The following is a 25,416-nucleotide window of genomic DNA, read 5'->3' on the forward strand; positions in this document are numbered from 1 at the left end:
ATATTGCTTGTGTTTGGGGATGTGTTAATTTGCTTTGTGCACCTCAGAATCATACTTAAAGGAGATAGCTGTGATTTCAGGTTATCCCAGTGTTTTGTATCCCCTTTTGGGCCACCCACCTAAAAGTGGAGCACTTCTGCCCATTGGATCTTGTCCTTACTGTGCACAGTGATTGTAGAGATTCTGACTGTGTATAGCTAATTAAAAAATGCCATTCTAATTACCATATCACTGTCTCCCTGGATTATAGTTTCTTTTCTATGAGGAGATGAGGAGATGTGGCTTGAGCCCTTTAAGAAATAAAACTTAGATGTAGTTAAACATTTTGTATGAACAAATTCCCAAGGGAGAATTTACTGTGGAGTAAGAAGGCAGTGTATTACTCCCGCCTCACCTCACTGAAGAGCAGCACGGCTGCAGCAGGCTCTCGCTGGGGCCAGGCATGTGGGGACTGCATCGGGAAGGTTTGTAAGCAGTGACCCTGTGGTGAGGAGGGAAGAGGGCAGTCACATAATTGCCTTGAGCTATTTTAGGTGTTTTTGTGATCCAAAAAACCGCACTGAGAGGATTCATGCTAGAATTAAGACCTTGCCACAGTCATTTTTCTAGTACACTTGCTGTAGAATTAAAACTGCAAGAGGATTAGAGATTGGAAAGGAAGTGATTTGCTCTAATGGTTATTTGTTGGGTTTTTTCCTTTGTTTTTAGTCTCAAATACTACCAAATTAGGTTTTCTTTCTACATACATTGTATTACATTTGCCAGAAGTAAGTCTTGTATCTTGACAAGTCCTGTTCTCATTATGATTCTCTAAAATACACGTCTTTAGTTAAATTATGTAGGAAATGCGTCATATTGGCAATATTGCCCTTTGGATGGCTGATTTCAGTGGCTTCTCACACCTGTAAGAAGTGCCAGGTCTTCCATGTGCCCAGGAAAAGGATGTCCATAATTAACTAGAACCTCATCAAGGCAATTTATTTTTCACCCTGATTGGGCAAGTGAAGCCTTTTCTCTCTCTGTAGGCTTTGACTGCAGAAGAGAACTTGTGTAAAAAAACTAGTTTGTCTTGTCTCTGCTTTAATTTCTTTTAACTTAATTTGCATCTTCCTCCTGCTCCCTTTAGCATAGTAGATAAGGCTGAAGTGATTAAAGGAATACAAAGTCTCTACCTACACTGGCTTTAAGTTGCAAGTTGCCTAAGACTTAGATATCAGAATTCAAGACTTGTTGCATAGGGAGCATTTCTCATTATAAAACCTACATTAAGATGAGCCTTGTTGACGGTTTTTTGACCCTACTTCCTCTGCAAGGCAGCAGCAATATATATAAGTATTTACATGAAATTTTATTTCCTATCCTTGTCCTTTCTTCTACTTCCTTATTTTCCTTATCTGCATTTCTTCCTGGCAACAGTTTTACAGCAGTGAGATACTGTATATTGCTTTGTAAGCTACAAAAATTCTGTGACAGTTTGGCGCAGCAGATGAGGACTGCAACTGCTCCAGAAGAACAAGCATGCCAGTACTTGGAACAACTTGAGCTTGCTTGAGCTCACCTCCAAAGAAATGCCAGGTTACACTTGAGATATATCTAGACTGCTTAGGAATATTATCAACACCCTTTTAATGAACATCTCCACATCTAGAATGTTAATTTAGCCTGTGGGTTTTGGGTGCTTGGCCTATACTGGTGCTTACTATGTGAATGTAAGAAAGCAAATTCTCCCCACACTGGAAGGCTTGACAGCCAAGACCAGATACTGGATAGCCGTGGTGGAATTCAGACAGCTATGCAAAGTTAGTACTGTTTTTCATATGAAACACAACCTTGGAACAACCTGCACGTAGAAGAATGATGAGGTGGTGTTGGGCTGCAACACTGGTGGCTGGGTTCTTTTCCCCCTTGGACTGAGATTGATGAGAGAGGCAGTTTTCTCCTGTTCGGACTTAGTTGTTTATTTTTCTCTTATCTATATTACATGTATACAGGGTACAAGGAGCTACATGCACTAAGAAAGGTGCAAAATAGTTAACAGAGAACTTCAAGGTCTTTGATATGTCTATTTATCCAATTAACAAATTCCAAGTAAATTATTTTTTTTAGTGATCCAATGACTCGATAGCTGTGTGCTGCACTGCAGCGCTTTTTATCCAATCACTTATTACTACCCAAAAATCCTTAGAAGAAGAAAAAGGAAGAGACAACCCTAAATCCTCCATCTTGTCTTGTTTTTTAAAAGAGCTTTAAAAGTTACACACTCTCACTCCTAGTTTTTCTATTTAACACTTGTCTCCATGGTGTTATGTGAAATTCAGTGCTTTCTTGTATGTCAGAGCCAGGTATCAGAGATAAGGGCACACAGTCTGTGCCTCTGACTCTAACAGGTGTGAGCAAACTCAACTTTGGAAAATTGAAATGTGTAAGTGTTCTATTAAACACTGTCTCAATAACCATTCTATGGACAGAGTATTCAGAGAATTATCTACCATTATTTTTCTTCATTGAAACATTCTTACCTTCTGGGGTGGGGGGAGGGGTTTAAATAGGTTTGACTCATCAATAAACAATCACCTCTGTTAGTTTTGGTGCTTGCAGTTGAAAGTTGCTGAACAAATAATTTTTCTTCCAGACAAGAATGTTGGAGATTTTTATTACTTAAGAAATCGATTTTTTCAAAGTTAAACTGGCCTGATAAATGCTTTAGGAGCCTGCCTAGGCGTGGCATGCTTTTTCCCTTGGTAGAAATGGAGGAGCTGAGATATGTGGGTGGGCTTTCCAGATTTCTAGTGTCGTAGCTGGACATACGCAGTTTAATGCTCACTCTTGTGTAGAGACTTAGAGATCAGGTCTTCCTTTACCAGGCAAGATACTCCACCCCAGCTTCCTTATTTCTTGGGCAGTACATCCGAACAGATCTGGGCCTGTGGGTCTCTGCATTTCCTTGTCTATCTCTTGAGGAAATGCATGGGAGGTTCAGACACAGTTTTGTATGGTTGCTTTGCTTTTCTTTTGGGGCCAACATGCCCTTTTCTACCTCCATACAAGCAAAAACTGGAGTTTCAGTCAATGGGACACCTCTAGTGTACTTTTGGGGAGTCAGTGGAGTTGCTTTGGAACTTCACTGCCCCCTCCCCTCTCTCAGACACCTCCAAATGGCAACCAGGACCCGGGACTAGTATGGGTGAAGAGGAACAGGATTGTCCATCTCAGCAGCAGTGAGTTAAACTCATCTAATGCCTTGATCAGCCAAACATACATTGGGATGTGGTGGCTGTAACAGATGTTTAGGAATTTTTAAAAATTAATTTTTTTAATTTTCTCATTTTTAATTAAAATCCCCTTTCTCACTGATGTACTCTTTGTCCCTGTCTCCTTTTATGTCTTTTGCTTTTGGGAAGCTGTGTCACAAAAGACTGGGATTCATGGTTTGAGTGCTGGATTCATTAAATTGTAATTAACACAGCTGGCTGACTGGGCTGGGTATGTAAAGCATACCCAGAACTGGAGATACTTCGCTGAAGAAGCCTTGCAGTTGGCCTGCTGCTTTCTTCACGGGAATATGTCATTTTTGCCACCTGACCTTATGGCTTCTGGGTTAATTTTTCTTTATCTTCCGGGTAAGGAGGCCGCAGCAGCAAAACACATCTCTCGCGGGTGCTGCTGCCAGAGCAGTGAGGGGGAGGATGTTGCCTTCCCCTTTCCGCTCGCATCCCGCCCTCTCCTTCCAGAATAAACCACTCTGATAAAACCGTTGTGAAAGGGTTTCCTGCTGGGAACCCTTCAGTAATTGAAAGGAATTTACAAGAAAGACGCAAAGGAGCTTTTTACAAGAATTTATAGTGACGGAACAGTGGGGGAATGGATTCAAACTGAATGAGAGTAGGTTTAGATTAGCTATTAGGATGCTCTTTACAGTGAAGATGGCGAAGCACTGGAACGGGCTGCCCAGAGAAGCTGTGGATGCCCATCCCTGGCAGTGCTCTAGGCCATTTTGTATGGGGCCCTGAGCAGCCTGGTCTAGTAGAAGGTGTTGTTGCCTATGGCAGGCGAGCTGGAAACAGGTGATTTTTAAGATCTCCCCCGAATTAAACCGTTCCACGATTCGAAGAATGGGGGGGTGGCCGGGAGCGGGCGCTGCCCAGGCGGGGCCGGCGGGCGGAGCGGGGCGGGCCGGGCCGCCCGTCCCAGGCTCCCCCGCGGCGCGGCCGGGCGGGGCTGGCGGCGCGGCGGGCGGGCTCAGCCGGGGCGCGGTCAGGCGGGCGGAGCGCGGTGCCGGCCGGTGTCCCTCTGCCTCGGTATGTCTGACTCCGGCGGCGGCGGGGGCGGCGGCCCCGGCGGCGAGGAAGGCGGCATGGAGGTGTCGGGCTCGGCGGTGCTGAACGTAGCCGACGTGTCGGTACTGCAGAAGCACCTGCGCAAGCTGGTGCCACTGCTGCTGGAGGATGGCGGCGAGGCGCCGGCGGCGCTGGAAGCGGCGCTGGAAGAGAAGGGCGCCCTGGAGCATATGCGCAAGTTCCTCTCCGACCCGCAGGTCCACACGGTGCTGGTGGAGCGCTCCACGCTCAAAGGTGAGGCGGGAGCGGAGTCGCCGCGGTGGCAAAATGGCCGCTGCCGGCCACAGCCGCCGCCCTGCCGCGGGTGGGAGGGGCGCGCCTCCGTCGTGGCCGCGGCCCCGCTCCGCCTCAGCGCGGCCCCGGCCGGGAATCGCCGGGCCGGGCACTGCGGCCCCGCTCCGCCTCAGCGCGGCCCCGGCCGGGAATCGCCGGGCTGGGCACTGCGGGGCCGCTCCGCCTCAGCGCGGCCCCGGCCGGGAATCGCCGGGCTGGGCACTGCGGGTTTGCTGTCGGGCTTGGCCGACGGCGGCGGCACAGACCGGGTTTGGGCGGGTCTCGCCGGCCGGCCCGGCCTCCCCCGCCGCCTTTGTTCCGCGGTCCGGGGCCCAGGCGGGTGCGCGGCGGGGCTGCTGGCAGGCTGTGGGCCCAGATTTGCTGAGCTGCGGCTGCGGCCGGTCCTGCTTGGAAAGGCACCCAAAGTGCTTCATCAGTCGGCCGTGACAGCGCTCCTGCGGCAGCCAGGCTGCCGGGGAAGTGACCTCTTGGCCGAGGCAGATAGCCGCTCTGAAACAGAACAAGAGCGTCAAAACCCCAGATAAAGGGAAAACGAGAACCCCCAGCCTGAATCGACCTCTAAAAAGCATCGTTTCTTGGTTGATTAGAGAGTTCCCATAGTTGACAAATGAAGATGTGGACTTTATCGTGGCTTTGTTTAGTTAACAAAGCCAGGTGACCGTGCTGCTTGCGCTCGGAACCTCATCAAATGCTGCATGAAATACTGCAGCTAAGCTGAGACTGGCTTGAGTGTCTTTGTTATTCACATGCTACTGTAACTCACTGTTTATTTCGAAAATGACTTGTCAACAGATCTATTGCTAAATAAGCTCTTACTGTCACAGAATGCAGCCTAATGAGTAGTGAGAAAATACAGCTAGGTTTCATCAGTAGTGCAGACTTTTACTATTAAACAAGCCCCTACAGTCTGCAAATGGCTACCTGACTGCCAGCGTGAGCTTGCAAAATTCTACTATTAAGCTTCTGGATTGCTTCTCCTAGTGTGCTGGTGGTTCTGGTCTTGTATATTTCAAATCCTAATAAAGTCGTATTTCATATTGCATTACTTAACATGTCAACAGAAACAGTTTAACATCCTGATATATGCCCTGCAATTGCAGCACATAGAGAGAAACATCAAGAAGGTTCTTTCATTCACTGTCTATTCACTGTAAACTTCAGATCTTGCTTAAAAATATCCCATCATTGTTTATTTTTTGCCTATTTCCAGATTATTCTCCTCTGTCCCCTTTCACAGTTTGAGTCTTCTTTTTCAGTAGGGTTAATTTTCTTGAAGAGAACAAAAGAACAGCTGTCTTTATGCATTCATGATGCAGTGTTTCATAAGATGTAAAGAAAATCCTTTAATATTAATGCAGATGATTCCTACACTTTTGCTATGCCTGGATCATGAGAATGGCTATCACTGCTTCAGGTTGGAAGCAATAAAGATAGTGGTGATCAGTTGTCTCCAGGCTCATGGCATAGATATTGTTATATATGTGTGCATAAAAAGAAATTAAAAGACTCATTACATCTTTCAAAATCCAAATACTAATTTATGATGCACAGAAGCCGTTTCTGTCCATATCTTCTGGTTTGATAGCAGTTATTTGGGCAGAGTGTATTTTATGAATGACAGCCAGGTGTTCAAACTTAACAGATCTGCAACTTCCAGCAGCATACGGAGAGCTCTCACACTATTAAAAAATGTTATTACTATTGAAGCTTGTCCATGGACTGCATAAGGTGAAGTAGATTATTGATTACAAGTACAATAAAACAGAAGCCTTATTTCTGCATAATGAAAGCTGCCCTCTGGTATCACTAGCTCCCCAGCCTGCCAGCTGCTCACATACAGGTTCCTGCGGTCTCAAGTGCTGTGTCGTTCTGTGACCAGGGTTCTGTTGCTTGGGGCCACAAATATGACACCCTGAGGCTGTATCTCCTAAGGGCTGAAGGAAATCAGAACAGGACAGTCTGCTGTATTGTGTCCAGTCAGAGTGTGTCCCCCAACAGGGTGTAACCTTCTGTGCTGAAATCACTGCATTGCAGCAGGACTGCCTGCATCCCCAGCAATTACATCATCTGTGATGCACTGGCTGTGCTAATGCCTGAACACTTCCCATAGCTTAGCTTTTTGTTCTGTCAAGAGATTTTTTTTCTCGTTCAGAGACTTGAATTTCCAAATCATTTCCAAAGTAGATGTCTGAAAATAAAAAGCCACCTTTGAAAGAAAAAAGCAGCTGTTAAATGTTCTCAGTGAAGCATAGTTGTCCTGGCAACATATCTGCAAAGAAATGTACGTTCTGTATTGCAGATTTCTCCCTCAGAATGTGAGTTATAATTCATTTATTATAATGTTTTATTATTTTTATAGCAACCTAAATCTTAATGGAGTTTTGTTTAAAGACAATGAACCCATTCTGCATCTGAGAGATATTGCAAAGCTACATTTGACCTAATTTAGTTAATTAAGTTGGTGTGGAACTTAAAGGTTAGAAAATAGTCTGGTAATAGCAGAAGGTAGTTGAGAAGGAGTGACAGATGTGTTAGAAATTAAATATTAGTTACATACTGTATTTTCTTGCAGAGGATGTGGGAGATGAAGGAGAAGAGGAAAAAGAGTTCATTTCCTACAGTATCAGCACTGACATTCATTATGGAATAAAGTCAAACAGGTGAATTAATAAAATAGATCTTAACGTTTCTACTCTATATATGTAAAACCCGCACAAGCAGATTTTCCTACTTTACCTACAAATTGACCTCCGGTGTACCTAGTGCTTTCAGGCAGTGTTTTTGTTCAAGTGGCACAATAGCTTTTCAAGGCTGTTTTTATCAGAGGCTCTGCCAAAAAAAGGGTGTGTCATGTGGCTGAAAGGAGTGGACCTAGGACTTCTAGCTCTGGGGTTAAAGAAACAAAGTTTTATTAATTTTGGCATACATGGAGCTGTAACATACACAACTTGAGTTCAATATTCTTTGGTTATGTCTGCCTCTTACATTTGTCAATTATCTTGATGCATATTTTACTCTGAAGCTTTGCAAAATGTGTTTTTTCTTTAGCGTGCCCCTACATCAGAGTCCTTATTGATAGCTCAGCTTGCTTGAACTGTAAAGATGTATTTATTTGGAAGACTTGTATTCTAGTCTGTTAGAAGAAGAATTGTGAAGTATGATGACACAGATTACCATTTGACTCCTAGACTTGCAGTCAGATTAAAGCTGTTGTGTCACTTAAGTTTCAAATGACTGGTTAGTAACTCTTCTCTGTTCCATAGCCTGGCGTTCATCAAACGTACAGCAGTGATCGATGCCGACAAACCAGTGTCTTCTCAGCTCAGAGTGCTCACTCTCAGTGAAGATTCTCCATATGAAACTTTGCACTCTTTCATTAGCAATGCTGTTGCTCCCTTTTTCAAGTCCTATATCCGAGAATCTGGCAAAGCAGACAGGTAATTCAGTATAAATTCTGCATTTCTGTGTTAATGAACTAAAGGAAGTGTTTAATGATTAAAAAAAAAAAAACAAAAAGTGAATCACGTGAATTGTTTAAGCACAGTTGTGTATGATGCTGTTGCTGACTCTGGAAGCAGTTCAGCTCTGACTGTGTTATGTATGGTTTTTGGTTTGCCTTCTTATATGGAAACATCTGTGCTTTTTCAGGGATGGAGATAAGATGGCTCCTTCAGTTGAAAAAAAGATTGCAGAGCTTGAAATGGGCCTCTTGCATTTGCAACAGAATATCGAAATTCCAGAGATCAGTCTGCCAATTCATGCAACCATTACTAATGTTGCCAAGCAGTGTTATGAACGTGGGGAAAAACCAAAAGTTACAGATTTTGGTGAGAAGGCTGAGGATCCATTGTTCCTGAATCAATTACAGTCTGGAGTCAACCGCTGGATTAGAGAAATACAAAAGGTAACCAAAGAACAGGGAAAAAAAGCAACTAAGTAATAAGAACTTCTATGTAGTACTGTGTATCTTCTTCCCAGATTAACTGGTAAAATGCTGCTTAGTGCAGGATATTCTGAAGATCTGAGACCAGATTTTTGAGTCACCAAGAGACAGGGGTCTAAATTAGGCTAAGTCTAGTCTAAAATTAGGCTAAGCCTAGTCTAAATTTGGAATCTAGTCTAAATTGTTTTACAAATAACCAAGAGTGTGACTATGTTGTACATATTGTAATAGACTCAAGGAACTGGCAGTAACCCTGTGAAATTTGTAACTGTTCTTCAAAATCCTTACAGCAGATTCAGAGGAACATCTCAATCACATCTGATTGGCCTGTTTTGTTATTTGCCCCTGGTGCATCCACAACCACTTCACAATGGTTGCTGCAGGCCTATCTTGTAATCTCATACTTCTGCCTGATACTTTTCAGAAGAACTGCTGGTCTGTTGTTGTTACTCAAAAACAGCATCTGTGATACTAGTCTGAATTTTTTGCCTCTGTGCACAGGAAACACCTTTTGCTCATTGAACAGTGTTGTCTTTTCTTTCTTACAAGCATGAAACATTTGTTAACTTGCCTGGCTCATCTGCTTTTAACCAGAATACAGACACTGTTCAGGAAAGCAGCCAGGTGACATTTTTAGACTGTGCTGAAGATTGTTACATGAGCATCCTAAAACCAACCCTTAAGATTTCTGGAATTAAACTTATCATTTGTTGCATGTAGATCCTACACCTTTCAAAGAATGAGTGCCAAAACTGAGGTTGGATTATTAAAACCTGGCAGTTGTTGCATGTTTAAATTATATTTAGTAACAGCAAGTTTTTACAGTTGAAAGTGCACAAATTAAATTTTTCTTTCTTCTCTTTCCCTCCATTACTTTGAAGGTGACCAAATTAGATCGAGATCCTGCATCAGGCACTGCATTGCAGGAGATAAGCTTCTGGTTGAATTTGGAAAGGGCTCTGTACCGCATTCAGGAAAAACGTGAAAGTCCAGAAGTTCTGCTGACTCTGGACATCCTGAAACATGGCAAACGTTTTCATGCAACTGTCAGCTTTGATACTGACACAGGTAAAATATCTGTTCAATAACGTTTTTCTCAAATGTCCTACAGAACTTAAACTGTTACAAGACTTGAACATTCTGGTACAAAGAACAATGCTGTTTAGAGGAACCTTGGACTAGTTAGAGGTAGAGATTTTGGTCAATGAAATGAAAAGTTATATTCAAAATCTTTTCCATTTAGGTCTGAAACAGGCGCTGGAAACTGTGAATGACTATAATCCACTGATGAAAGACTTTCCACTGAATGACTTGTTGTCTGCTACGGAGCTGGACAAAATCAGGCAGGCCCTTGTTGCAATATTTACACATTTGAGAAAAATCAGGAACACAAAATACCCAATCCAAAGGGCATTGCGTTTAGTGGAGGCTATTTCAAGAGATCTGAGCTCTCAGCTGCTTAAAGTGTTGGGAACCAGAAAACTGATGCATGTGGCCTATGAGGAATTTGAGAAGGTGTGTTCATGGCTTTGTGATACTGGTTGCTGGATTTTTGCATTGGACTGTGACTCTCAGGAAGCATTTAATTTGGGAGCTAAAGTTCCTGTTCTAAAACTTTTTTTAGGTAATGGTTGCATGTTTTGAAGTATTCCAAACCTGGGATGATGAATATGAGAAGCTGCAAGTTCTGCTGAGAGATATCGTGAAGAGAAAAAGGGAAGAGAATCTGAAGATGGTGTGGCGCATCAATCCTGCTCACAGGAAACTCCAGAGTCGTCTTGATCAAATGAGGAAATTCAGGCGTCAGCATGAGCAGCTGAGAGCAGTCATTGTGAGAGTCTTGCGACCTCAGGTAATCTTGGTTGTTACCAAACAAAATTTGTGTGGCTTCTTCAAAGTTGTTACTATTACTTGAAGTTACCAGCACAAATATTTCCATGTTTAGTTTTGAGCCCTCGCTAATAGGCTTAGCTTTAATTCTGATTTGCATTTCATAATAAATGCTCATGTTAATAAACTCAGCAAATCCAGACATAACACAAGAGGAGATTAATAAGTATTTAAATCCTTGAACTTGGCTAAACCACAGTGGAAAATAAGATTATGCCGCACAGTAGTGGAAGTTTGTAAAGCAACTGTCTTGCCCTGTTCCTACTGGAAGTTAATTCTGAAGTATGACTGAAAGTTTGTTAAGAATTTATCACTGATTGTTAGGGGGTTGGTGCAGTGTTTTTTAGAACCAACTGCATCTTGCTATTTCCAGGGAAATTTTGAAGTATCCAACTCACTAAACTGTGATTCTAATGCAGGTAACAGCTGTTGCCCAGCAAAATCAAGGAGAGGTACCTGAACCACAGGATATGAAAGTAGCAGAAGTCCTGTTTGATGCTGCAGATGCTAATGCAATTGAAGAAGTCAATCTTGCATACGAGAATGTTAAGGAAGTAGATGGGTTGGATGTTTCCAAAGAAGGTACAGAAGCCTGGGAGGCAGCAATGAAGCGCTACGATGAAAGAATTGATAGAGTTGAAACAAGAATAACAGCCCGTTTGAGAGACCAGCTCGGTACAGCAAAGAATGCCAATGAAATGTTCAGAATCTTCTCCCGGTTTAACGCCTTGTTTGTCAGACCTCACATTCGCGGTGCCATTCGTGAGTACCAAACACAATTGATCCAGCGTGTGAAAGATGATATCGAGTCTCTTCATGACAAGTTTAAAGTACAATACCCACAGAGTCAAGCATGTAAAATGAGTCACGTTCGTGACTTGCCTCCTGTGTCTGGGTCTATAATTTGGGCAAAACAGATTGACAGGCAGCTCACTGCTTACATGAAGCGTGTGGAGGATGTCCTTGGCAAAGGCTGGGAGAACCATGTGGAAGGTCAGAAGCTAAAGCAGGATGGAGATAGCTTTCGCATGAAGCTCAACACTCAGGAGATCTTTGATGACTGGGCAAGAAAAGTTCAGCAGCGCAACCTTGGTGTGTCTGGTCGCATCTTCACCATTGAAAGCACTCGTGTTCGAGGTCGAACTGGAAATGTCCTGAAACTGAAAGTCAACTTTCTCCCAGAAATAATCACACTTTCAAAAGAAGTCCGAAACCTGAAGTGGCTTGGTTTCCGTGTCCCACTAGCAATTGTCAACAAAGCTCACCAAGCAAACCAGCTCTATCCATTTGCTATTTCTCTCATTGAAAGTGTCCGCACATACGAGCGAACGTGTGAGAAAGTAGAAGAGCGTAATACTATCTCACTGCTGGTCGCTGGCTTGAAGAAAGAGGTGCAGGCTTTGATTGCAGAAGGAATTGCACTTGTGTGGGAATCATACAAACTTGATCCGTATGTACAGCGGTTGGCTGAGACTGTCTTCAGTTTCCAGGAAAAGGTTTGTGTTATCTGTGAAAATCTGCAAAACTTTTACATTTGTAATTCAGTAATGTGTGGTTATCTGAAAGTGTCATTGGATAGCTGAGAACCAGTTCTGCAGCTCTTGCACTAAGTAGCTGACTGAATGGAATTTTAGTAGTGCTAAAATTGCTATTAGCAGTACTATTTTCATTTGATATTGCTAAAATCGATGGATTGCTGCATCCAGATAAAGATACAGGATTAACTGTTACTGAATATTGTTAATTGTTTCCTTGACCTAACCTGTCAAACTAAACATCCCACTTTTCCTAAACTATCTTAGGTGGATGATCTGCTCATTATTGAAGAGAAGATAGACCTGGAAGTGAGATCATTGGAAACATGCATGTATGATCACAAGACTTTCTCTGAAATATTGAACAGAGTTCAGAAAGCTGTGGATGATTTAAATCTTCATTCATACTCAAATTTGCCAATCTGGGTCAATAAGTTGGATATGGAGGTAGGTTTGAGATCAAGGAGTGGTATATGTTTAGCGGTAACATTTTATTCAGATGCAAAATATATTTTGATTATTGTCTTTATAGTCATCCAGAGTGACTTTCATAGTCATACCAGAGACTAAATTCTCATTCCCTGAAAATTTCAGGGTATTTTTGTATGCAGAAGATGCAAGACCTGTGTTGGGGTTTTTTTGCTGTTGACCTTTGGGATCAATTAATTCGAGGGGAGTTTGATCTTTTGAAGGAAAAAGTTTGATAGAGTGTGATGGCCTAGAGGATGCTGGGAAGCAAAGTAGATAAAGGGTGGTGGAAATTTGCTATCCTGGTAGCAAAGACTTGTTGCCCTTATATTGTTTCTTTCTGCCTATTAAGTTTCAGATCACTGGTCACTAGGCCAACTTCAATACAGTTCAAATTGTTTAATTACATTAAAGTCCATGAGGACCAAGAGAAGCTTTGAATTTTATTCAGTGCAAATTTACCAAAACTCCTAAACCTCTTTAATCCTGGAATGGTTTGGGTTGGTAGAGGCCTTAAAAATCATCTAGTTGCGGCCCCATTTCGTGGGCAGTGATGGCACTGATTTGGTAGCTCAAAGCCCCATCTAGCTTGGCCTGGAACACTTCCAGGGATGGGACATCCATAATTTCTCTGGGCAACCAGTTCCAGTGTTTCACCACCCTAATACCTAAATTTAAACCTCCTTTCTTTCAGTTTAGAGCCATTATTCCCCGTCTTATTGCTACAAGCCCTAGTAAACAGTCCCTCCAATTCTTGTAAGCCCTTTCTGGTGCTGGAATGGCTTAGTAAAGGAGCACGTGGTTCTTTGAGGTGCTGTAGTGTGCTTGTCAGAATATATTGGATGTGGGGATCTTCATGCAGTGAATATGCAGTTTTTTCCTCCAGTGTGCCTCATTTTCTTTAGATTGAAAGAATTCTGGGTGTTCGTTTGCAAGCTGGACTGAGGGCCTGGACCCAGGTTCTTCTGGGACAAGCAGATGACAAAGCAGAAGTTGACATGGATACAGATGCTCCTCAAGTGAGCCATAAGCCTGGTGGTGAACCCAAGATCAAAGTAAGTTTTACTCTTTTTTTTTTTGGTTGGTTGTTTTTTTCCTTATTGTCAATTAACTAATACAGAAATTATTTCTGAGGCTTCTATGGAAGATAAATACTTTTTCTGCATCTGTTTTTGGAGAAATATTTCCCTCTTTCCATTTAAGTGCAAGTTGATAATGGAAAAGTGCTTCTTGAAGTTCAAAATTCTTGTCTATATAAAGCAGTATCTGCCAGTAAAACTGGGTGTTTTTACTGTTTCTGCAGAACATTGTACATGAACTAAGAATAACCAACCAGGTGATATACTTGAATCCTCCAATCGAAGACTGTAGATACAAACTTTACCAAGAAATGTTTTCTTGGAAAATGGTAATCCTGTCACTGCCAAGAATTCAAAGCCAGAGATATCAGGTAAGTAATGAAGCTGTGTCTAAGTCTGAGCAATTGCTTTCACTTAGTAATTAACTGTCTTCAATATATTAGTTGATCTAAAACCAAACCTGAGTGCCCTGGAAGTTCATGTATATCACATGTATAACTGTGGTTCTTAGGTTGGAGTGCATTATGAGCTGTCTGAGGAAGAAAAATTCTATCGTAATGCATTGACAAGGATGCCTGATGGCCCTGCAGCTCTGGAGGAGTCATACTCAGCTGTCATGGGAATTGTGACTGAAGTGGAGCAGTATGTCAAGGTAGGAGGCTGACAGGATATAATGGAACAGCTAAAAAGAACATGGAATTTCAGTTTTCCTTGGGGCTGGAGGGAAACACGTCTTTTGGAATACACTGGAGAAGTTCTGAACATTGTGAAATACCTCCATTAGGTTTGGCTGCAGTACCAGTGTCTGTGGGATATGCAGGCTGAAAATATTTACAACCGTCTTGGAGAAGACCTGAATAAGTGGCAGGCCCTTTTGGTTCAGATAAGAAAGGCAAGAGGAACATTTGACAATGCAGAAACCAGAAAGGAGTTTGGACCTGTTGTCATAGACTACGGCAAGGTAAGAAATTGTAATTATTTCTTGTGATAAATGAGTTTCAGAATAGATGTATAACAGAAAATAGCAAGGGTGACAAATTATTATGTAACATTCACTTGTAGGTACAATCAAAGGTGAACTTGAAGTATGACTCCTGGCACAAGGAAGTGCTCAGCAAATTTGGCCAAATGCTTGGTCAGAATATGACAGAGTTTCATTCACAAATTTCTAAGGTAAGAAAAGCTTTAATTCCAGCTTCTAACTTTCAGATCAGCTGTTGTAGAATGCTAAAATGCTAATTTGTGCCCTTAACAGTCCCGTCAAGAGCTGGAGCAGCATTCTGTGGACACTGCTAGCACATCAGATGCTGTGACATTCATCACATATGTGCAGTCCTTGAAACGTAAAATCAAACAGTTTGAAAAGCAAGTTGAGGTATGTTTGTTGTCTTTTGCTAATGATTCTGACTTGTAGAAATGTCAGGCTTAACTCATAAAATGCAGCTTCATCGTAATCATAAAAGCATGTTCAAGTTCTCTTAAAAACAGAGTCAAATTTCATATTTTGAAAAATCCTGTGAGCTCTACAGTGAACTTATTAAAGTATGTTTATTTAGCCTTGCAGCTTAAGTTTTGTCTTTTTAACTTAAAGCCACTGTGTCTTGTAGCTTTATCGCAATGGTCAGCGCTTGCTTGAGAAACAAAGGTTCCAGTTTCCTTCCTCTTGGCTGTACATTGACAACATCGAAGGAGAATGGGGTGCCTTTAATGACATTATGCGTAGGAAGGATTCTGCCATTCAACAACAAGTAGCAAATCTTCAGATGAAAATAGTTCAAGAGGATCGTGCAGTGGAGAGCCGAACAACTGACTTGCTGACGGACTGGGAGAAAACAAAGCCTGTAACAGTAAGTAGTGATGATTAATATTCAGTGAATGAGGTAGATTCACTGCATTCAGTAAGAAGTAGGGAGTTTGTTCTTATGCTTTTTTGCAGTTTTTCATTTTAGGTGATAGCAAAAGTTTTTTTAAGGGTTCTATAATAATCTGTCATTGTTTTGATTTTTGGCAATAGTTGCAGAGGGAAATTTACCCTTAAAACATAGGCCTCTGTTAGGTGCAGAAAAGTAAATTACTTCATTGACTAAGAGAGCTTTGTCTGAGACAAGTATGTGTCAGAGGTATGCATGTAGGAGGATTCAGAAGCAAGCTGCTTTTTGCTCTTTTTCCCCACCGAAGTACTTTTTGGTAAAGCCAAAAACTGCATGTAAAAAAGAAATTAAACTTATTGTGGACTAACTAGTATGTTGTCTTATTGTCAGCAGAATGGAAATGTAAAAAAATTAGACAAATAAACATTTATATTTAGTCGTCACTTTAAACATGCCTTCAGCGTAACTCTAGGATTATTGGATTAATGTGTCCCATGCACACTTTAGGGAAATCTACGTCCAGAAGAGGCTCTTCAAGCTCTTACCATTTACGAAGGAAAATTCGGCAGGCTGAAGGATGACCGTGAGAAGTGTGCAAAGGCCAAGGAGGCTCTGGAACTTACAGATACTGGACTGCTCAGTGGCAGTGAGGAGCGCGTCCAGGTACCGCCGGCTCACACACTTGCCAGCTTTGGATAAAAATGTTTCAGTTCTGTCATTTTCTCCCTCAGGAGAGTGACTGCTGTGTGTACTGTATTAATATCAGGGCACAGTCTCCCCACTGACTCAGTTCTAGCCTTCAGAGCTTGTCTGTGATCTCTTCATTGACTGTCTTAATTTTTTGGAACTCTTATGTGAGCCAAGATAGAAAATTTCTACTTGGTCACTTGCTGTTGCAGTTCTGTTGAACTGGCAAGCTATCCAAAGGTTTTTGATGTATAAGAAGTATTTTGTTTAACTCACTCATACTATTGACTTCGAAGAAATTAGGAATAACTGCTGATGTTTGATACATTACAGGTAGCCCTTGAAGAGCTGCAGGATCTCAAAGGTGTCTGGTCTGAACTCTCTAAGGTCTGGGAACAGATTGATCAAATGAAAGAACAGCCCTGGGTCTCAGTACAGCCTCGCAAGGTACTTCAGTTTTGTATACATGAACAACATAACTGACACAAGTATATGCAAATTAGAAATTAGACCTCTTGAGACAGACATACTCTACTGTCTATCTGGATCATTTTCAGTGTTTAGGTACCTTTTTCAGTATGTTGTGAGGATGTTTCTTCTGAAGCTAAGCTAAAAATACTCCCAGGATTGTCGTAATTTAAGTAATTTTACAGGGAATTTATGCATTTTCCATAGTTTGAGATTGGACTGCATCTACAGAGAAGAAACTGATGTTTTTAAATAGGCCGTTAGACCTCATTAAAGAAACTTCATTATACAGTTGAGTAAACAGCATTGATTTTAGCTCAGTGCTCCGGAGGTAAAGAGCAGAAATAACACTCCTCTGTAAACTAACTGCCTGTGACAAGATTGCATCATAAATCTCAATCAGACCAATAAAATTACATTCTCAGCAGTAGAATAACCACATCTTAGGGAAATAAGGGTGACACTTAAAATAGCTGTCCTGTTGCTAAAGTCTCATTAGAGAGAGTTTCTGTGAAAAATGTGTAAGCAACTTGTATGACTATGTGCAGGAAGATTGTAGAGGAAGATTTCATTTATTTTATGTTACTAACAGCTTCGACAAAACTTGGATGGTCTGCTGAACCAGCTGAAAAACTTCCCTGCCCGTTTGCGACAGTATGCCTCTTATGAGTATGTTCAGAGACTTCTGAAGGGCTACATGAAGGTAAGTTGCCTGCATTTCTAAAATGCATGTGTTTTATATTTAAGTTCAAAGATGTAACTTGCTTTCTTTTCTTCTGTAGATAAACATGTTAGTTATCGAACTGAAATCCGAGGCACTTAAAGACCGACACTGGAAACAACTGATGAAGAGGCTTCATGTTAACTGGGTTGTCTCAGAATTGACCCTGGGCCAGATCTGGGATGTTGATTTACAGAGAAATGAAGCAATCGTCAAAGATGTTCTGCTGGTGGCTCAGGGAGAGATGGCTTTGGAAGAGTTCCTGAAACAGGCTAGTAGCAGTTCTTGTATGTACGCATGTAATAGCAAACCTGAGGCTTGCTGTCAGATTGCTACTTGTGTAGTAAACTTGTCACTCTAAGCTGTTGTAACAAGTGCCAAGACTCCATGGTTTGCTCTGTTTTGGGAAATAGTTTAAAGCTATGTAAACTCCCTCTTGAAACTTTCATTATTTGGGAAAAGCAGTTCTTGGTAATGACTGCAAAGATCCCACCTTGAACTGCACCATAGTCTCAATGTTTTTAACAAAAGCTTGAGTGTAAAGCCAGATTCTTCAGGTAAAAAAATAGTATCTGATTACTGTAATTCATTTCTACTTTGTAGAAATTCTGCTCATGTTGGAGCAGAAATGATTGATGTCATATCTGAAACATTGTTTTCTTCAGATAAGAGAAGTGTGGAACACCTATGAACTAGACTTGGTCAATTACCAGAACAAGTGTCGTTTGATTCGTGGATGGGATGACCTTTTCAACAAAGTCAAGGAGCACATTAACAGTGTGTCTGCTATGAAGCTGTCACCATACTACAAGGTAAAATGGAGAACAAAGCTAAAGAATTTTTGTTTATTTCTGCCTTCCCCTTCTGTTTAGTTTTTATTTTTGTAAGCAGGGGCTATATTCACTGCTTAAAGCTGACAGACTGTTAATTGTATATGCATAACTCTGAAAAAACTGTTTCCTCTAATAATTACTAGCAGTCAAACACTTAATAATATTAAAATGAATATTCATGCAGTGTTTAAACTTCAGGTGTTTGAGGAAGATGCCCTTAGCTGGGAAGATAAGCTGAACCGTATCATGGCACTCTTTGATGTCTGGATAGATGTCCAGAGACGGTGGGTCTATCTGGAGGGTATCTTTACTGGCAGTGCAGACATCAAGCACTTGCTGCCTGTGGAGACCCAGCGGTTCCAGAGGTAACTTTTTAATTTTGTTCTTTTCTTTCCTCCCTTGGGGCACTGTGTGGACAGGCCTGAAACTTCATGACTCTATAGCACTCTCTGAGTTGAAATACTGACTGCATTTTTATCTGGTACAGCTGCTGTAGATACAAGTTCATCAAGATGTGCAACTATGGCAGAAAACACTTATAGTAAACAGGCTGATGTACAATTTTTGGAAGATGATTTGGACTCAGGTGGTTTTCCTTGCTAGTTCCTGTCAGTTACTTCAAGGGTTTTTCTGGCATTGTGGCTGCAGCAAACAGGCTGATTTCTGTTGCTGCTGCCTTTAATCTCGCCCTTTAAACATTATTTACTTCCTCTCTTTTTAACTGGTCTGATCATACTTACTCATTCCACACACTTGCAGTCAGATCAAAGAATCATATTTATCCATCTCCTCAGGAAGTAAAGATAAGTAGACCTGCCCTGGACTTGGTAGTTACAGAGAAGTTAGATTCATTACAAAGAATCTAACTTTGAACATTACAAAGAAGTTAGATTTTGTTGTTGTGGGCTTGAGGTAAATAGAGAGGAATTTGGGGAACTTAGGCTTGTGCTCCCTAGAGCTGCTGCAACCATTAGTGGTGGGTGGTCATTTAGAGACAAATAACTTTAGTGTTCTGTAGGCCTGTGGTTACTGAGTTTGCACTAATGTATTGTGTTATTTTACTTGCAGCATCAGCACTGAATTTTTGGCACTCATGAAAAAAGTGTCCAAATCTCCACTTGTGATGGATGTTCTTAACATTCAAGGTGTGCAGAGATCATTAGAAAGACTGGCAGACTTACTTGGGAAGATACAGAAAGCACTGGGAGAGTACTTGGAAAGGGAGAGGTCCTCTTTCCCTCGGTAAGCAGTTGACTCCTGAATTAATCTCAAGTTTCTGTGCAGGAATTGGTTTACTGCTCTGCCAGTTCTTCTGTGGTGCATATATATGAGATGTTACGACCATTTAAATATGTATTGTCTATATACAGAATTCAGTTACAGCTACTTCTCTGGAAGTGGGGCTGAAACTTCCTTTACTTGCTCTTCTATGGCTGGTTACAGGATTTGAATATTGCCTAAGGAACCATTGCAGCTGATTTCTGTAACTTGAAGAGCTTCTTCGGCCATTTGATTGAAGTACAGTGTCCAAATTGTGACAGTCCAGTATTTAGGTCATTGATTTTGACTTACCTGTGGTTCTCAACTAGTTTGTCACATAGCATGAGAAAGTAAGAGTTAGGGAGGTACTGAGTAGCAGCTCTTCCTTGCTGATAGGCAATTCAGTGCCAAACTCTACTGTGGATATTTCAGAGATGGATAAGTAAAGAAAATGATCCACACTGTGGAGCATGTATACACTTCTGTATGGTACAGACCACATGAACTTAATGTGGACACTGAGGTATAACACTGAGGTATAACTGCTAGCAAATGGTTCATGCACTCTTGCAGTGTTGAGGAAATGCTTGTAGTGGCCATGGATGAAGCACAAATTATAAATTAAAAGTGATAGTTGGAGTTCTGATATAGATCTAATTTTATGTAATTAATAGGTTCTACTTTGTTGGTGATGAAGACTTGCTTGAAATCATTGGAAACAGCAAAAATGTTGCTAAGTTACAGAAACACTTCAAGAAAATGTTTGCTGGAGTTTCTAGCATTATTCTCAATGAAGACAATTCTGTAGTTCTTGGAATATCCTCACGTGAAGGAGAGGAGGTATAGCTGCAGTATTTCTTTCAAAATAAAATTACGAAAATAGGTGAATGTGGGATGACTTAAACCTTTAATACTTGCAGGTGCTGTTCAAAACACCTGTCTCCATCACAGAACATCCCAAGATCAATGAGTGGCTCACTCTTGTTGAAAAAGAAATGAGAGTGACCCTTGCTAAGTTGCTTGCAGAGTCTGTTACTGAAGTAGAAATCTTCGGAAAAGCAACTTCAATTGATCCAGCAGTCTACATCTCTTGGATTGACAAATACCAGGTATTAATGTGGAACACTTAAGTATACTGCAACTTGGTTACTTCAGCAAGGAAAACTATCTGATGAGGTTTTTTTATACAGGCTCAGCTTGTTGTGCTGTCAGCCCAGATTGCTTGGTCTGAGAACGTGGAGACAGCCCTCAATGGTGGAGGTGGAGACAACAGTCCTCTCCAGTCTGTGCTAGCCAATGTTGAGGTCACACTCAATGTCCTGGCAGACTCTGTGCTGATGGAGCAGCCACCCCTTCGCAGAAGGAAACTGGAGCACTTGGTAATTAAAAATCTCCTTTCTTTTTCAGGGCTTACAGGTGCGCATATTTAAATTTTAAGGAAAAAATTGATTAGTCTAAGACTTAATATTCCTCCAGGAAGAGATTTTGTGCGAATTAAGCAATTACTTAAAGGCTTGATCCTTAATGTAGGTGGTGGTATTTTTTCACTCTAGTCAGCTTAATACATGATACCATGTTATAGGCTATCTCAGTGAATTGATCTTGAAACTGGATCTTCCAGGTATGGAAGTTACTGATTTTTTCATTGAAATGTGAAATTTGTCATTAAGTTGCTTATTATTGTAATCATAGTGTGCTTTTGTTTCTGGATAGGGATTGGAGGTGGGGGGAGAATTAAAATCATCCTGGGTTATTTCTAGAGGGAAATACCTGGTTTCTGGCAAGTAAAATACCAAGTTCAGTAGTGTAATGGATTAACAGGCTAACTGGGCCAAAGTGCTGTGCTGTAAACTAGGAAAGTCATTAAGAACAGTAGGTGATATTATTAGTTTTGGCTTTGTAGCAAGAGATTTTAAATCAGAGACAGGTTTTAGGTCATGATTTCTAAGTGATAGCAATTCACTGTGCTAATCTGAGAAGCTGTAGATTCCTGTCTTTATTAGGATGTCTTTCTTGGCTTTTATTGTTGTGGTCTTAACAAGTTACTTCATTCTCCAGATCACTGAGTTGGTGCACCAGAGAGATGTTACAAGATCACTGATCAAAAGCAAGATCGACAACTCCAAATCCTTCGAGTGGCTTAGCCAAATGCGGTTCTACTTTGACCCAAAGCAGACAGATGTGCTGCAACAGCTCTCCATTCAGATGGCAAATGCAAAATTCAACTATGGTTTTGAGTACCTTGGGGTTCAGGATAAGCTGGTGCAGACTCCTCTCACTGACCGCTGCTACCTGACAATGACACAAGCCCTGGAGGCAAGACTTGGAGGGTCACCATTTGGTAAGTTTGTGAGACAAGTGTATAAAATTCTTACCTTCTCTAATATATATGAGAATGAGTGGTTTAGGTCACTTAAAGAATCACCAGTGAGGTATCAGCAAAGGCAGGTTTAATACGAATTTGTAAAAGCACAAAAAATTCTATGGCAAGATTCGTTGTATTACTTACAGAATATATAGATAAAGCACACAAGGAGAAATCTGATTTTAAAAAATCTAAAATTGTTTATGTGGAAACTGGGGACACAGAAGGATAAGCAGGGATAACAGTAAGGGGTGCAAAGGGGTAAGAGAGACTACTGTTGGGTCACAAGGGTCCCTTGCCAAACTTAGCTTTAGACTGGATCAAATTTAGGTGTAAAAGATTTAGCAACACGTAATTACCTAACAATACAATAATAGCAGTACTTGAACAATTGATTAATTTAAAACAAAATTATTCAGTAGGATTTTCTATAAGCACAGCAGTAATTTGATTAAAAGTTTAGCTTAATTATAGACCTAAATTGGCAGCACTCATAAAGCACACAGACATGAAGTATGTGCAAAGACATACCTATAAAAAATTCCCCTTGAGTTTAATGAAATACATCAGATGTCTTTGCATCTCTCCAGAAATGCAGGGTTGGGTGTCAAGGGAGGGGGGAGGTCAGTCCAGGTTCAGTTGTCAGCTTTCAGTGGCAATCCTCCATTGCATACTGGAGGGATCACAAGCTCCAGAAGGCATCCCACTGGGAGGGAGATGCTGCATGCTGCAGTCCAGAAGATGTCAGAGTATCTCACTTAGGACCACTGTTTACAGAGCTGCAAAGTTACTGATTCTAGTCAGCAGTAAATTTCCATCCTGGCCACAATCCAAGTTGGTAGTTACTGGAACTTTTCTTGAAAAGTCAAACAAGAGAAATATTATTCTACATGCTCTGTTGTTCAGACAGAAAAAAAATACAGCAGTAGCTTGTTAGACAGCAGAAGCTGTGGGTGCAGAGAGGGTTTCTGATAAGCTCAAGGGGAGTTAACTGGTGCTGTTAATGTAGGACAAAGCCTAACAAGCATTCCTGAGACTGCAGTGTGACCTGGGATGGGGTTTAGGGGGTGGACTGGGCAAAGGATGTGCAGCCCCACAATACAATGTTAATGTGGACATGCAGAACACATAACTAAGATACCGAAGAACAAAACAGTCTTTTGGGGGAAGGTGAAACAGTTTAGGTTTTGTTTGAACTCTCTTGAAAAGGCACCTTCACAATCCACATGCTGGCAGATTGCATGAGCCGACAGTGCTACTCAGATGATAAACTCTAAAGTATGTCCATCCCATTTCAAAAACAGGTCCTGCTGGTACTGGTAAAACAGAATCTGTTAAAGCTCTTGGACATCAGCTTGGCCGCTTTGTGTTGGTTTTCAACTGTGATGAAACATTTGACTTCCAGGTAAGCTGTTTGATTAAAACAACATAGTCTTCAGTAACAAGCAGTAGGAATCTTTTCACAACCCTGAAACGGCCAACAGTGTTTATTTTCAAGATGATTATGTGTAAGTCCTAACTGAGCTGGTATCTGTGGGTCATGTAGAACCTCTGTAATCAAAAAAAAGCCTAAAGCAGAAGTGGGATGGAACATTGCTAGATCAGGAGTTCTGGGTTTTTGAATGGGTAGTTCTGTAACAGCAAATCGAGGGAAAGGAAGAGGAAGTACAGGAGCAGGGACTTAAGCCTGTCTTTAGGGAAGTATATTAGACTATGTAGTTTGCATTAATAGTACTGGTTTAATGAGGAACAGATGAGAGTGAGATTACTGAAGTAGCTGTACTATTACCAAATTATTTACAACACAGCTGTGCAGTTTACCTCAGCATGTGAAGAATTCTTCAAAACTAAGAAAATTTATCCAGATATTTGAAGATCAATGATATCTTCAAACTTAGAACCAGATAAGATGTCTCTGTAAACTGTAACACAGCAAATTTTCTTCAGATGAAAACCTTGGTCAAGTGTATAGATAAAAAACAATATAAAAAATGGACAAGGAATCACTAAACTTTACAGACTCTGACAGGTTGCCCATGTGTGGATTTTTTTCTGTACACCTGTATTTTGACCAAATCAGGATTCCATTTAGCCAGCATTTGGCTTACAGGGGTAACTGTAAGAAAATGCCTAAGGGGGAGTATTAATATCACAGATAATGTGATCCTTCCTTGCCCCAGCTCCCTTCCTCCCTCTGACAGTTAAGACAATTAGGATGTCCCAGCATAAGTGTGTTACTCTGTTCATGCTCCTTTTTTCATGTATCATTTCTTCCCTTAAATCCACTTGCACACTTGGTTCTACAGCATCTTTACCAAATTGTTCCACTGTGCACTATTACTACGCACTTCATGAAAGAGCAGCTTCTTTTTGTCTTTTTTTTTTTTTGTGATGCTTAAGTTCTTGTAGTAGAAAAGACAGTCAATAATTGATTCCTATTCATCTGAAACCAGTAGATTCTAGACTTCCGTCACATTCCTTCACGTTGCCTTCTACAGAATCTTACCTTAAAAGTTGTTCTTTATGTAGAAAGGTTATCATACTCTGGCCATCCAATTTGCTCTTCTGAAATGTTTTGTAATTCTTGTACCCTGCTTGTGATAAAGAACTAGAACTGCACCTGACATTAATGTTATCAGCAAGCAAAACATTATGCAGTGGACTTAGTTTGCCTGTTTTGGAGCAGTACACTGAGTACGGTAGGGAGTAATAGGGAGCTATGATCATCTTCTGTAGTTCTGTGAAGCAGTGAAAGCTGAACTTCAGAACCCTTTCATAACTCTTAAAATACTACAAATACAGTAACCTACAAATAAACACAGCTTCTTCCTGCCTTGGATGCACTGTATAAAGTGCTCTTCTCTGTTCCTTTTGCCGAAGCAATTGAGTGAATTTTCCCCTCTCCATGCAGGCAATGGGGCGCATCTTTGTGGGACTTTGCCAAGTGGGTGCGTGGGGCTGCTTTGATGAGTTCAACAGACTGGAGGAGCGAATGCTCTCTGCAGTTTCACAGCAAGTTCAGTGCATCCAGGAAGCCTTGCGAGAGCATTCCAACCCCAACTATGACAAGAGTATGTAATTCTTCTCTAACGTTCTTCATGTTGTTTTCTTGCTCAGCTACATTTCTTGCAAATAATGTAAAGATGAAGCTACTTTATTGCAAAACTTAAATATTTGATGTAACTTTCAGTTCATAGAAATTTATATTGTTTGAATTGCAGTACTGGAGAACCTGCTGTCCATTACTATAGGAAACTAAAATAGAATAATGTATGACTTCAGTTCTCAGACTGATGGATCACTGACTCAGGTATAACTAAGTGCACTCTCTTTTCAGCTGCAACACCTATTACCTGTGAGCTGCTGAACAAACAAGTCAAAGTGAGCCCTGACATGGCAATCTTCATCACCATGAATCCTGGCTATGCAGGCAGATCTAATCTGCCTGACAATCTGAAGAAGTTGTTCCGTAGCTTGGCAATGACAAAACCAGACCGTCAGTTGATTGCCCAGGTCATGCTGTACTCCCAAGGTTTCCGTACTGCTGAAGTTCTTGCCAATAAGATTGTACCATTCTTCAAGTGAGTAACAAGTTTGGCTCCAGTCAGTAACAGTAGAACTTATATTCTTTACAATTCACTAAGCACATTGTGCAGCAGTTATTT

At 41.2% G+C, this 25,416-nt stretch overlaps 1 protein-coding gene across 1 annotated transcript in view; it reads left to right on the top strand.

The window, feature by feature from the left end:
- Window positions 1–4,225: 4,225 nt before the first annotated feature.
- Window positions 4,226–25,416, top strand: part of DYNC1H1 (dynein cytoplasmic 1 heavy chain 1) — a 45,189-nt gene continuing 23,998 nt past the window's right edge. Inside the window, exons 1-30 of the mRNA XM_058856889.1 lie at window positions 4,226–4,571; window positions 7,204–7,291; window positions 7,895–8,068; window positions 8,280–8,535; window positions 9,456–9,642; window positions 9,818–10,089; window positions 10,199–10,426; window positions 10,884–11,960; window positions 12,267–12,446; window positions 13,373–13,522; window positions 13,771–13,917; window positions 14,058–14,198; window positions 14,331–14,507; window positions 14,609–14,719; window positions 14,802–14,921; window positions 15,154–15,393; window positions 15,925–16,080; window positions 16,438–16,551; window positions 17,165–17,275; window positions 17,355–17,564; window positions 17,959–18,105; window positions 18,325–18,491; window positions 19,195–19,368; window positions 20,061–20,226; window positions 20,307–20,495; window positions 20,577–20,765; window positions 21,445–21,727; window positions 23,056–23,156; window positions 24,663–24,822; window positions 25,089–25,332. Of these exons, the coding sequence (XP_058712872.1) occupies window positions 4,301–4,571; window positions 7,204–7,291; window positions 7,895–8,068; window positions 8,280–8,535; window positions 9,456–9,642; window positions 9,818–10,089; window positions 10,199–10,426; window positions 10,884–11,960; window positions 12,267–12,446; window positions 13,373–13,522; window positions 13,771–13,917; window positions 14,058–14,198; window positions 14,331–14,507; window positions 14,609–14,719; window positions 14,802–14,921; window positions 15,154–15,393; window positions 15,925–16,080; window positions 16,438–16,551; window positions 17,165–17,275; window positions 17,355–17,564; window positions 17,959–18,105; window positions 18,325–18,491; window positions 19,195–19,368; window positions 20,061–20,226; window positions 20,307–20,495; window positions 20,577–20,765; window positions 21,445–21,727; window positions 23,056–23,156; window positions 24,663–24,822; window positions 25,089–25,332 (6,230 nt within the window). The 5' untranslated portion in view covers window positions 4,226–4,300. The remainder of the gene's footprint in view (window positions 4,572–7,203; window positions 7,292–7,894; window positions 8,069–8,279; window positions 8,536–9,455; window positions 9,643–9,817; window positions 10,090–10,198; window positions 10,427–10,883; window positions 11,961–12,266; window positions 12,447–13,372; window positions 13,523–13,770; window positions 13,918–14,057; window positions 14,199–14,330; window positions 14,508–14,608; window positions 14,720–14,801; window positions 14,922–15,153; window positions 15,394–15,924; window positions 16,081–16,437; window positions 16,552–17,164; window positions 17,276–17,354; window positions 17,565–17,958; window positions 18,106–18,324; window positions 18,492–19,194; window positions 19,369–20,060; window positions 20,227–20,306; window positions 20,496–20,576; window positions 20,766–21,444; window positions 21,728–23,055; window positions 23,157–24,662; window positions 24,823–25,088; window positions 25,333–25,416) is intronic.

Source organism: Poecile atricapillus, chromosome 1 (assembly GCF_030490865.1).
Source record: "Poecile atricapillus isolate bPoeAtr1 chromosome 1, bPoeAtr1.hap1, whole genome shotgun sequence".
NCBI classification, from domain to species: Eukaryota; Metazoa; Chordata; class Aves; order Passeriformes; family Paridae; genus Poecile; species Poecile atricapillus.